General features: G+C 33.9%; 2 protein-coding genes across 3 annotated transcripts; one reads left to right on the forward strand and one right to left on the reverse strand.

Annotated features, from left to right (window-relative positions):
- Positions 1–1658: 1658 nt before the first annotated feature.
- LOC124842432 (pentatricopeptide (PPR) repeat-containing protein) lies at positions 1659–4745 on the reverse strand. 2 transcript variants are annotated; one of them, XM_047318908.2, is made up of 2 exons: positions 2812–4745; positions 1659–2597 (listed from the first exon to the last, which is right to left on the reverse strand). In XM_047318908.2, the coding sequence occupies exon 1, from the start codon at positions 4740–4742 to the stop codon at positions 3294–3296; it is 1449 nt and encodes a 482-aa protein (XP_047174864.1). In that variant the 5' UTR covers positions 4743–4745; the 3' UTR covers positions 1659–2597; positions 2812–3293. The 2 variants fall into 2 exon arrangements, with proteins under 2 accessions (XP_047174864.1, XP_087972555.1); XM_088116429.1 differs by having other exon boundaries at positions 1659–1973; positions 2457–4745.
- A 168-nt stretch (positions 4746–4913) lies between these two features.
- On the forward strand, positions 4914–8525 carry LOC124842433 (heme-binding-like protein At3g10130, chloroplastic). The gene is made up of 8 exons (XM_047318909.2): positions 4914–5290; positions 5382–5468; positions 5567–5637; positions 6304–6405; positions 6547–6651; positions 7376–7511; positions 7921–8030; positions 8126–8525. The coding sequence occupies exons 1-8, from the start codon at positions 5071–5073 to the stop codon at positions 8198–8200; spliced, it is 906 nt and encodes a 301-aa protein (XP_047174865.1). The 5' UTR covers positions 4914–5070; the 3' UTR covers positions 8201–8525.
- The last annotated feature ends 4817 nt before the right edge of the window (positions 8526–13342 follow it).

The raw sequence follows: 13342 nt of genomic DNA on the forward strand, positions 1-13342 counted from the left end.
TTCAATCGTTGGACATAATGGTAATGATTTGTTTGACTAAATTTGTTTTTCATAAAAACAAATCATTCTTTTCGTTAAAATAAATATCCCTTTGTATCTGGTAAATAGTTTTGAAATTAGATGAAAGTGTTGCTACTTTCATATTTGATCATATAAAAATAAGTTATTTTCCATTTCTAAAGATATTCATAATCCTCACCCTATTACGAAGACAAAAATATTTTTGTTATATTTAATTTTTTAACATTTCATTGCTAAAGTTAGCATAAGTTACAAGAATTCGAATTACCAACTAGAAATACTATTGAATTTTAACTCTTACTATTCTAGGTTGACAATTTTTATATTTAGATATATTTAATATTTTTGTATTTTATTTTTTATAGTGACCATTTAATATACATATGTAATTTAGTTATGTAAAAAATACTTTAACTATTTGATAGACATATTTTTATATGTAAAATTTACATGTGAAAATAAGATCTTACCTAAACTATTATTTCAATGCATTTTACATTTTTCTAACAATTTTGTGCTAGCAATACATGGTAAAGGGCCAACTATAAAGTAAATATTTAAGAGCTAAAAAGTTATTTTTGTATTAATAGTGTACATTGAAAATGTAATTTTATTTTAATTTGATGAGATGGCTATGGTTTTCCAATCATAACCATTTGCTTTAATTGAAAATATAACCTTTACTAGTAAAGTTTTAATCATTAAAAACAAGCTTTTTCTTCTGAAAAGTAAACTAATTATAATTGTACTTTTAGTTAAAAAAATGGAGATACACTTACTCAATAAACACTTCGTGATAGAAATTGATCTCAGTAGTTTCAAATACATTATGTATAAGCTTTCTATTGCTTTCCAACATAAATGGTTGAAAAGTAAAATTGAGGAGTGAAGTGAAAATCGCAGAGATATTGTGTGCGAATATTAAAATCAAAGCGTGAGAAGGTGGAAAAGAAGCGGAATCTCTCTATTGTTGGAGATGATCACGTTATCGGCGTGATTGAAGACGAGGCTTCTGGAAAGATCATTGCGACGGGGAGCGTGTTTATTGAGAAGAATTTTTTGAGAAATTGCGGCAAAGTTGGGCACATTGAGGACGTTAAAGAGAATCATCAGCTTCCTGATGGAGCATGCGCGTTCCTTGGGATGCTATAAGGTTCATTCTTGATTGCAGACTCGATAATAAGGCGTTCTATGAAAAATGTGGCTTCCAGCATAAATCTCTTCAGATGGCTATGTATTTTGCTCACCACTAGTTTTCTACTATCTCGCCTTCTCGTTTGGTATGCAAATTTATTTCTCATATAATTCCCTACTTTTGTTTCCTTTTACCTTCAGAAAAATTCCCAGACATTTCTGATTACAGTCGCCTTTGTTCTTTTTCGACCTTAAACATGTGTTTTGTTTTTGGAGTTAATTTTTTCAACTTTTGTATGTACTTCCAAATAGGTCATAATGTAGATGGAATGGTGCATGCTTCATTTTTCATTTACAAGGTTTTAGAATTTGTATTGAAAATTGTTCGTCCTCCCGTATTGTGAATATTTTTTTAACTCAAGTCTCGTTATACATATCACGTCCAACCTTCCACCGTGCTTACAGCTCAATCTAACTTAAAATTGTTAGAAAAACTATACAAGTATAAATCCTTTTTGCCTATTACATGAATCTTTCTGTGATGATAAAACTACACATAATACAAAACTGAAGCTATTAGCAATTTAAAAATGAACTTCCAGTAGCATACATGGATCGGACAACATATGGCAGTTCATTTGATATAAACTTAGTGATGAACATCTTTGCAATATTGGCAGAAATCCCATAGACAAGATTGAAGAATCCAGCCGCATTTCACCAGGGTCACAAATGAATCCAAAGGAGGCAGCATGGAGGTTGCACTTATGGAGACAAGAATTGAGCTTATGCAGCCGCAGTCATAGGATTTGTCTCCACTAAAGCAAAAGGTGCATTTCAGAGGATAAAATATAATCATTGATTAAAGAATTAACAAAATAATACAAATAACTTTGTTATATACGTTCATGTATTTGGTCATTATCACAACAGTTAATTTTCTAAATATAAATTCATTATCTTCTAAAGTGTGTTCTTCACTTTATAGAAGCCAAATATGACATACAAACCAGATAATGAAGTGACATACAGCAATTTGAACTACGCATATTGCAGATTTTAAATAGCATGACCAAAATTGTCACATGAGAATATGCGGCGTAAAAGAGGAAATACAAAAGGATGAAAACAACGTGGTGCATATTTAGCCTTACATCCTGCTATGTCATTTTTGGGATGATATGTTTGTGGGAAAAAAACAAAACACTAAAAAGCAAATTCCGGCCTAAAATTGGCCAAAACTGTGGGGATATCTCCTAGTTTCCCTAATAAACTACTGTCATCATACAAACTGTATATACCTTCTTTTTTCTTTCACCCTGTACGTCCGCCCTGTCGATTCTGCGAAGATGATCCAATGCTTATTAATATCTGTTAAAAAATCTACTAAAAAATTATACATCTCTTTGATTTGTCAAAACATGTTGAAGGTGTGCAAGGATCTGCAGACAAAAAGGTTGAAAATTAAGTAATTTCTTCACTGTTGGCCCAAAACATAATTAGTTTTCGTAAGAACCAGAAAAAAATAGCAAATATGCAAGGGAAAAGAGTAAATGACGACTTAAAATTATTTCATGACTATGCCTTTAGAATTTGACACAATACAGTAGGCACTAAATTGACCCTTCAGAAGTTTGACAAGCAAACTTTGGATACCTTTGGCCTCAACAAAAGTACTGCAATTGTCCAAGTACTCAACAACACTGCTTCCAGCTTGGTTTTGAGTTCTTAACTATAACAACACTCCTTTCTGAACCGATCAATGGTGAATAGATCAAATGATACCACTTCTGGTATTTAATCAAGTGGCATTAACACAGCTCCAATGGCATATGTCCCGGTCAAAATCAATGGGACAGTACTACAGCCCCCATGACACATCTCATGGGCGAGTGCAGATTATCTACTGGTTTTTCGGTACTACCGTCTACAGTGCCTCCAATTTACACTTATTTTGCAGAGAATCCAAATTCCTCCCATCAAGAAGTTGCAGTTATGAGACAAGGAGTTTCGTCGTTTCAATCCACCACACATGTTTCCAATTCCCTTACCAGTTCAGTTCAGAATCATTTCACAATCACCTTGGCCCATCAACACTGTCAATTGAAATCCAAGTTAATTCTTAAATATTTGCATCTTCATCGATAAAATTTGTTTACTTGATGGCATGTAGAGGGCCTGCAATTAGACAATCCACTCATCAACTTATTATATGAAGCAAGATTAGGTATAAACCCCCTATCCAACATTTCATTCACCAGAAACTCTCCTTTCTCCCTCCCTCCCTCCTCCGTATACCCTATTACCAAAGTCCTATAAGTCATGTCATCCGGTTCCAAACCCTTGCTCAAAGCAAGTAACATCAATCTATTCGCCTCATCGGTTCTGCGTGCATCGCAAATATCCCGAAGAACACAATTGAAAGTCACAACATCCAGCACCATACCCTCATCAAGCATCCTTTCCACCAATCTCTGCACCTCATCGGTCTTCCCCAACCCCCTCAACCCATCAACCACAGCAATAAAAGCAACCAAACTCGGAACACTCCCCCCATTCCACAACTCATAAACAACTTCCAACGCTCTCACAGCACACCCTTGCCCACACAAAACCTCCACCAAAGCAAAACAATCAAACCCCTTAGGCAAAACCCTCTTTTCGGAAAACTCCAGCAACAATTCACACGCCTGTAAAACCCTCCCTTCCTTACAAAGCCCTTGAACCAAAATCTCACAAGTAACACACGAAAGCTCACACCCTAATTGAACCATCTCGCGAGCCATCTCAATGGCGTCCTCAACCCTCCCCTCTCTAAACATTCCCCTGATCAAGGTATTGAAAGTAACCACATTGGGCTCGCACCCCATTTTCCCCATCTCTTGAAACACATCTAACGCCAACGCGAACTGCGAGTTCCGACAGTAACCACTTATCAAAATGTTGAAGGTGAAAACGTCAGGCTTAACGCGGTGGGTAGCCACCATCTCGCGGTAAAACTGGAGGGCTTGGCTTAGGTTACCGCGTTTGACGAAGGCGTGGATGAGGACGTTTAAAACGGCGACGTCTGGCTTGGAGTCGATCAGTTTAGTCATGGAGTGGAATGCGGAGAGGGCGTGGTGGAGTTGGGAGGATTTGGAGAAGGCGTGGATGGCGTGGGAGAAGATGGGTTGGGTGTGGGGGCAGCAGAAGATGGAGGGAGAGCAGGGGCAGGGGTGGGTGGCGATGAGGTGGAGGAGGGCGCGGAGCTGGGGGAGGCGGTGGGTGGCGGCGAGGGTGCGGGCCATCCAGTGGAACGTGGCGTGGGTGTGGTGGAATGAGTCGAGGGAGGAGGCCCAGGTGAAGAGGTGGAAGTCGAATTGAGAGAAGGAAGGGTGGTGGTGGAGCTTCGATTTTAGGAAGTGGAGGAGGGTGTCGGGGGTGAACGGCGGGGCCCAATGGGCCTTCAAGAAGTCCAGGAAGCGGGCATAGTGAACTTGGGACACGGGTGTGTCTGAGGGTGGAGAGGGAAGAGGGAGGTTGGGGATCGCTGAAGAAGGTTTTACTGTTGCCAATGCTCTCGCTTTCATCAACTTCTTCGACGCCATTTTCTGTTTCTCAATCAGACCTAATAATTATCTTAAAATGTTCTTAAAGTGAAAAAAAAAAGTTGTCCTAATTTTCTTGTTTATTGTAAATTGTAAAAATAATTTTAAAATATTTATTAAAACATTTTCGCAAGAGGAGAAAATCACAGAAGCTTGTAGCAGCGGTTCGGGGGTAAAGTATCTGCAGAAGATGGACACGTATAAATAGTCCGTGCCGCGAAAAATCATAAGGACAACAAGTGGACCGAAATCGCGGAGAGCAACAGAAATTTCAAAACGCAGAAGTAGAAGGAAGAAGAATCGTGAATCAAATTCGATTGAAGAAAAAATGTTTCCTGTTTGCAACCTTTCTCCTGTTTCTCTGCAACCGGGCATGGTGATTCCGGTTCCCGGAAAATCTACCGGACAGTCTTCGTTTCTCTCTGTCACCAACTCCTCGTCTTCCGGCGAGAGAATCAGCACGCGCCCAAGTACTATTTCGCCATTCGAATCCCGAATCTCACTCGTTTTCGCTCTCGCTTCTCAAGCCAACTCTCTCAGCCAGCGACGTAAATGTTTTTCTCTATCCAACTTTGTGATTTCTTTCCTTCTCTTTCACTCTTGAATCTCCCTAACTAATAACTAATTTTCGTGCCGCAGTTCTAGCTGACGTTGCTGCCGAGACTGCCAAATACTTGTTTCCGAAGAGATTCGAAAGCCGTAATCTCGAGGAGGGGTTGATGAGTGGTACATAATTATTTTTTGTCCTATAAAACGCAAATTGCTGTTATAATGTTCACTTTTCTTGCGTAATTAATTGTTTCGGTGTTGGAGCTTCGTTGCAGTTCCGGACCTTGAGACTGTCGAGTTCAAAGTTTTGGGCAGAAGGGACCAGTATGAGATTCGGGAAGTTGAGGTGTGTGTGTGCTAGCTCTCTTTTCTTTGAAATAAATTTTATACTTTAATTCATTTCTTTTATAATTCTACATATATGTGCTTTCTAATATTTAATGCTAGAGTAAATTATACTTATCATCTATGAGATTTTGTGAAAATGTTTTTCAAACTGCCATTCAGGACCTTGAGCCATTCGAGTTTAAACTCTTCTTACTTTTTTAACATTTACAACAACCTCTCTTGTTGGATAGCAAGGCGTAATGTTTTTCAAAGAAGTAAGAGGGTTAGTTTCATGTATAAGAAGTGTCCGTCCGCGTAATGTTTTTCAAGCAATTAAAAGATGTTATTGTAAGGGTAAAGAAACACTGAAGTTGTATAATTTCACCAAAATCCTAATAGATAGTTAGCGTATTTACGCATAATTTTTTTAAGCGTTGCACTTAGACAATTGTCAGCCAAATATAATAAGTTATTGCATTTAGTGATGGAACATTATAACGTATCACGTGCTGTATCTTGCTTCTGTATTTAAAAGACTCTCCTTTCTTGATTTTCGTAGTCTTTAGAGGTTATATGTTGTTAATTAATTCCTTACATTTCCATGCCACGCTAAGTGCGTTGCTGTCACTGACAAACCATCCGGTCTTGGTAATGTCTTTCCTTGATCTGATGATTATCTTTGCAGCCTTACTTTGTGGCTGAGACAACAATGCCTGGGAAGAGGGGATTTGATTTCAATGGTGCTTCTCGGTCCTTTAATGTCTTAGCTGAGTACCTTTTCGGTAAGGTAGTTATATTTTAGAACTAACGACATTCATACATTTTAAAAATTTACTGTGTTGCATTCGATCACTACCTCCTTTTATTTTCCCCTTTTATTTTGAGAGAAGACATAAGTTATATATGTGTGCTGTTGTTTTCATGGTAGAATACAAAGAATGAGAAAATGGAGATGACTACACCTGTTTTCACTAGTAAGAATCAATCTGATGGGGTTAAAATGGATATGACAACTCCTGTGTTAACAACAAAGGTATTATGTTTATTTTATGGATTTCGTGAAATATCTCATTGACAATCTTTATCTTTTTTTTTTATATGCATTGCCAGCAAGTTTAGCATAATTATATCCGTTTCAGCAAACATAACTTTAGCAACGTACCTTTATATAACTATAGCAAACATTGTCAATAATGGCAGTGAAATAATTGCATCTAACTTATTTTCATGGTCTGAACTTTTATACACTATAATTCACAATTTAAAATCCATGTTTCTGTAATTCAGGTTCAATTGAAATAAATCTTTCATAATGATTCAGTAATGTCTAAACTACCCTGGCATATTTTTTCAAGCTGATTTTTCTTAACTTTATCCAAATACATAGTTAAAGGTGACGCCTGAAAATTCTATCAAATTCGTATGTTCTTTAACACATGGTCTAATTAATATGTAAAGTTTAAGTGTGTGAGATTGGATAAATTGATACTATTTTCCATCTTATGAATTACCTATATCTATCCCAATTAGACGGCGTTATAAGATAACACTATTATTTTAACCATTTAGTTCACAGGTTCCTCTTTCGTTGTTTTTCCCTTTTTGTTTCTGTTATGATATAGCCAGTGTGTGGATTTTGTGATATTATTTTCTGGAAGTTCTGTATTTAATAATCAATACAACTATTCGATTAGGAGTTACTTTTTAATATATATTTGTAATTTATGATGTTCTAATTTATTATTGTATTATCTTAGATTGAAGATCAAGACAAGTGGAGAATGTCTTTCGTCATGCCATCAAAGTATGGTGCTAACTTGCCACTGCCTAAAGATTCCTCTGTGACAATTAAAGAGGTGCCCCGAAAAATAGTTGCTGTAGTTGCCTTTTCAGGTGAGTTCTTGCCTTGGACATATTTCAGTAATTTGATTTCATTTCCCTTTTTAGGTTTTAATTGCGGAAACCCATTACTAGTGTAAATATTTAACTACCGGACAGTGTACAAATACAACACAATTGGTTTATTTCAATTTTTCAATCACATGTATATTTCTATGTATTTACGTGTGTATATGCATCTCGACGTGTTCCATTTTATTTTTTGAGAAAATGTGTTGCATTTTTATTTCAATTGAATAATGGTATGCCTGGGCATGAACCATAGTTGGTTAACCATAAAGTTATACAATAGTAAACTAGACCTGTTAAATGTTTTTATTTCAGCATAAATGCATAAAATTTTGTTCAAATTTAATTTAAAGAGCTCGATCAAATAAATAATTTTCTTGCCTTTGAGAATCAGGTTTTGTGAATGATGAAGAAATTAAGCAGCGCGAACTGAAACTACGAGAAGCTTTAAAAAGTGATAGTCAGTTTAAGATTAAAGAAGGAACTTCAGTAGAAGTTGCACAGGTTAGAGAATCTTAATGCAATATTGGGGTTAAAGGGAAGTTTACCCTTTGATATTTTTTTCTTCAAATGTAAATTGCTTTTTTATTTGCTTGCAGTATAATCCACCATTTACTCTTCCATTTCAACGCCGTAATGAGATTGCATTGGAGGTGGAATGGAATAATAAGTAGGAATAGTATTCACCAATTTGAGGTACTTCTGAATTTCCACCACTGATGCTGTAAGCTGTAAAGGTTGACCAGTTCAATATCATGTATCGGATTGCAATAATAGATTTTTTGTTCTCAATATTGATGCATGTCTTGTATTTTATACATACACACACACAATATTAGAGTGGGAATTGTACAATCAATGATGGAGGATGTACCAATTAATGCATGTTTAAATCTAGCATTGTAAAATTACATTTGGATGTTTTCAGAGAAATTACTTATAAAATATCTGGAAATAGAAAGACCTGTCAATATTAAGATTCCCCATCTTTTTCTGTTATATATGGATACACCTTTTGCTTCTATTTCTTTTAACTATACTTCTCTGGTGGTGTGAGGCGGAAGTTATCTAATAATTTGACACCTTTGTTTTTCTCCCTTTCGTTCGTTGCTGTGCTTCTAAACTTGTGTCAAGCGGAGGTTTATTCTTCATTTGAAGCATTAATGTTCCTTGCTATGTGATGAAAGCATAAAAAGAACAGCTAAATCATCCATTCACAGTGTAGAGAAAGATTATATTTTGTCTGAAATGATCAAGAACTGTTCCGTATCTGATGCCAGACTGACACCTGTCTGATTCTTAAGCAGTGCCTAAGGGACACCTATCTTATTCCCAAATGGTTCCTTAATGCCTTTGCACACAAAAGATTAGATCAATCTACGTAGGATTAAATAGTTCATGATTTTATTGCTTCATAAAAGATGTGCTTCGAATGCTGAAGTGAGAAAGTATTTGAACTAAATCAAAGACAGTTCCTAAAACAAATCAAACTCCACCCAACTTGGCTATATATTTAGTAGGTGTATGTGTAACTCAACATTTCAATTTTCTTTTTTATCCTGGTTCTGTTCTGTTGATATTAAAACAGAGTGGAAATATGTAAGGTGGGCAGTGACAAACTCTGTGTCCACTTTTTATATAATGATGGATCTGTTGAAATTTAGCTTCAATATTCTAGATGTGTAGCTCTTTCTACGGATAAAAAATATCTGGAAACCAATAGTTTATTATTATGTTAATGACTAAGAGGGAAGGATACCCTCTAGGAGTTAGGCATAGTGCTAAGCAATCTTTGCTCCTAGTCCTAGGGGAGGATAAAGGTTTGTGCCCTGAAGATGCAACTTCTGAAGAGGACTAAACCTTATTGCTCCGTACCTGAAAGGACTAGTCTTACGCTTGAAGGATGCGTGAATACCTGTGAAACAAATAAATAACTGACAGGAAAAGAGTGTGAAATACTGCATTTTAAGAAATGGCATTTTACACAAGGCAATATGTTGGTACGGTGTCAATTGTGCTATAACTGAGATTTGAAACATCTAAATTTTGATGGTTTTTGTAGAGTCTTTTTAGTTTGTGGATATTATATGAAGAGAAGATTTTTATTCCATTTTTGTTGCCTTTATGATGGCAGAATATAAGATTAATGAAAACTTAAATATAATGTTTGTGAAGTTTCCTGGACTTCATGATCTCTTCCTTATCTCAAGTGTCATATATCAGTTTGGGAGGGTTGGATTGAATTGTTTATGTATGTATTGACAAATATTATCACACACAGTAGCAATCATCGCTGGTTTTTGTTTTTGACAATAGTACCTGTTCTAATAAAGAATTGATAATTGGTAACTTTAGAAGCCTACCACGTTGCCATGGTTGTTATGTATTAGATACATTTTTTAAAATTTATTTAAATTCAAATAAAGTATACTTTAAAAAAGAACAACCCCTTTCCCCCAAGTGAGCTGCCTTATGACAAAATTGATTGCTCATTAACCTTCCCCACCTTTTCCTTCTCTTTGTTGTTTTCCTGTTCCTCTTAAATATATGATTCTTTATGCCTTGTCACTTCCAACTTCCTTTGTCTTGTGTGCATGACTAAAAAAAAACACTTTTTATTCGTCCTGAGTTCTACTACCTTTTTAGGCTAGTGACTATTCCTCCCATAAGTGTCTAATACGGTGGCTTTAACAAGATGGTGATTGCAATGGGATTTGAACAACTGCACTGCAAATAAAGTCTACCCACATGGTAACTTGAGTTGCCTACTAAGTCACACTAGTTGAATTTTCACAAAACCAATTTAAAATGATAACTTTATTCTATCTTTTAGAACGTGATTCTGTGTCCTCACGTTAGCTTACTGGTATAGAATCTAAACATTGCAATCTGTTGCTGCAAAACAGTAGCAGAAATTTTTATCAACTGTGTTGGTACAATGATTATTGCCAAAACATGTCTTATGAGAAGGCAACCTTCAGTGGTCTGTTGTTTCTCACATAAATGTTGAGATAGATTAATGTGATACTTAAGTAGGAAATTTGATTAATATTGTACGGTTTTGATAATTTAAAATAATCATGCAGATCTAAGTGGTAGAGATTAAATCTATATTCACCATAAAAAATAAAATGGCTGTGGTTGAAATGAGAAGTTTTACACTTTCAACGAATATAGACGTTTTATCAGGAGTTGACCCGTCTCATCCGATTATGTATGGACTATGGAGTAGTGGCAATAATGGGAAATTGATCCAATGCAATAACAAGGAGAGCAGTATAGCATCATATTTTCGCCATAAACTCCAGTGTGAATGGCAAACATAATCATATTTTCTCCATTATTTATTCCTTTCATGGAACTTGTATTTGCATTTGAAAATTCCGTGTGAATGCACACTTTACCTAGAAGGCTGGGTGGTAATAACTAATAAAAAAAAAATCAGTGATTTCTAACGAATTCATCACCATACGATTTACAAGCATGCACAAAATAAAAATACATTTTATATTATTTTAGTTCATATTTATCAGATTTAACTTGCTCTACACATCCAACCACCATTCCACATCTTTTCTTATTTCTTGTTGTTGATCCGTTTTTATTTTACTTTTTAATTTAATTTAAATTACTTTTGTCCGTTTACATAATTCAATTGATATAATTAAAGTTGTAATAATTATAAATCTACATAATTATAGTAGATTACAATAACTACTCCAAGAGTTTAAAATTACATAAACATTTCATGTCATTTTATCTTTACAATTGTCTCTCTTAATTGTTTTAAAAATATTACACTTGGTATCTATTTTACATTACATAACATCCTTAACTATTTGAGAAACATTATAGTGTATCTGTATGGAGGTTGTTATAGCTGTTAAAAAAAAGGTGAAGATGTGTGTATAATTTCACGAAACTTCGACGTGGTTAGTACAATTTACTTGTATTATCAAATGTTCGTATCATTATTAGGAAACATCGTGACCATATCTTGAGAGATACTCAAACGGGTAAATATAGATTAAGAGTTGATAAAGTTGATGAATATTTTTGTACCCAAGACATAATTATAAAAAACAAATTACACAATAGAAAGGACACTGTAGAGAAGTAGAAAATACATGCGAAAATAAAATGATCCATAGTTAATTGCAAATATTAATTTTCTTTGTGTAAATGGCCATTACCTTTATGTCTGTCTCTCTCTCCATCCGTAATTTTATAATTATTTTTTAATAATATTTTATTTTAATAAATTATTATAATATTTATAATTTATTTTTATAAAAATAGATAATCATGCTCGTGGTATATATTACAGGGGGATATAAAAACATAACCTTAATTTATAAAATGAATAACTGAGAGGAGTTTGAGCTTTCACTTGAGTTTGTAGTTAATTTTTAAGTTAAAAATTAGAAAGATAAGTGATTAGTCATCTCAATTTAAAGCTAGAGTAGTTTAGTTCACAAGCCATATCCTAGTCTGTGGTTATTATCAACAAAAAAATTAGCCTCATCAACATTAATTGAGAAAATTTTGACAAAAATCAAGTCAGAAATATTTATAATTTGCATTAGTTGATAAATAATCTCTACAATATTAAGCCACACATAATTCATGTCAACAGCTAAAAACTATGACTTAAATAAGCTGAAAATGTTGTTTTCAACATTGATAAAGGTCCTGGCTTTCATAAATCAAAAAATAATTCTCTCACTGTTAGTAGAGAAAATCTTGATTAATTTTGCTTTGAGAAAAATAGTTTTGTTAATATTGATGGATGTTGGTGGAAAACAACATTAACTGACATCAACCCTGAAAATAATAAATATTAATATTAACTAAAAAAATTATATTCAACATTAACTAAAAATCTGTAGATTTCCATAAAAACAATCATAATTTTCATCAACGAAGGAATAACAGTAACTTTGAGAATAATGACTCAAAAATAATCATTATCTTTAGAGAAATGTTCATCAACAACCGTTTAACAATTATATTGAAATAATAATACTTTAAAGTAAATTGAAATGTCAACATATTTACCAAGTTCAATAAAAAATATCCTTATAAAATTAAACTGAAGACAGAATATGAAAAAAAAAAAGATTCAAAAATAAAATTTGGAGATCTATAATTTTAAGTAATTAAATTTTTTTCCTAAATTTAAAAAAATTAATTTGTTTTAAAACTTATATCAAAACCATATTATTTTGTCATAAAGTATTTTAATTATTTATAAAAATAGACCTTTTAAAAAAATTTCTCAGTCAAAGTTAAAATAATCAAACCACTTATTTGTTATTCATTGGATCTTAGCAGCCGAGTTGAGCCTCAAGCTTTTGCAGTACTTTACTATCTCACAATCACATACAACGTGCTTGCCTCCCTATTTTTTCTGCATATAATTGTTCTTAATTAGATTAAACTTAAGGTTAAAGATGATCGATTAGATTTTATGTAAGAAATCAGTTATCAAGAGTGTTCACTTAAATAACATTAATTATCCAAAAAAATTTACTAATACGCGTGGACCCTTATCTGTTTCTTCATCATCATATATTTTTCTTTAATTAATCAATAAATTTAAATTACTGATAAATTTTGTTTTATTATTGACAGATAAAATCTGTCACTAACATGCGTTTTTTCTTGTACAGTGAATCTTAGTTTCTTGATTGATCATATAGTTTCCATTGGCAATATCAATCAAAAAGCTACATCTCACTGTTCTGAATTACTTACGTTTTTGGTTTGATTGTAATGAGAACAGACAGCTAGCCTTGAGGAGAAAATACCAAAAA

Source organism: Vigna umbellata, chromosome 5, assembly GCF_029865625.1.
Source record: "Vigna umbellata cultivar VRB3 chromosome 5, Vumbellata_1.0, whole genome shotgun sequence".
In the NCBI taxonomy this organism is placed as follows: domain Eukaryota; kingdom Viridiplantae; phylum Streptophyta; class Magnoliopsida; order Fabales; family Fabaceae; genus Vigna; species Vigna umbellata.

Coding starts and splice junctions, on each gene's coding strand:
- LOC124842432 (XM_047318908.2), bottom strand. CDS start 4,742: ATGGCGTCGAAGAAGTTGATGAAAGCGAGAGCATTGGCAACAGTAAAA.
- LOC124842433 (XM_047318909.2), top strand. CDS start 5,071: ATGTTTCCTGTTTGCAACCTTTCTCCTGTTTCTCTGCAACCGGGCATG. Junction 5,638..6,303: donor ATGAGATTCGGGAAGTTGAG/GTGTGTGTGTGC, acceptor TTATCTTTGCAG/CCTTACTTTGTGGCTGAGAC. Junction 7,512..7,920: donor TGCTGTAGTTGCCTTTTCAG/GTGAGTTCTTGC, acceptor TTTGAGAATCAG/GTTTTGTGAATGATGAAGAA.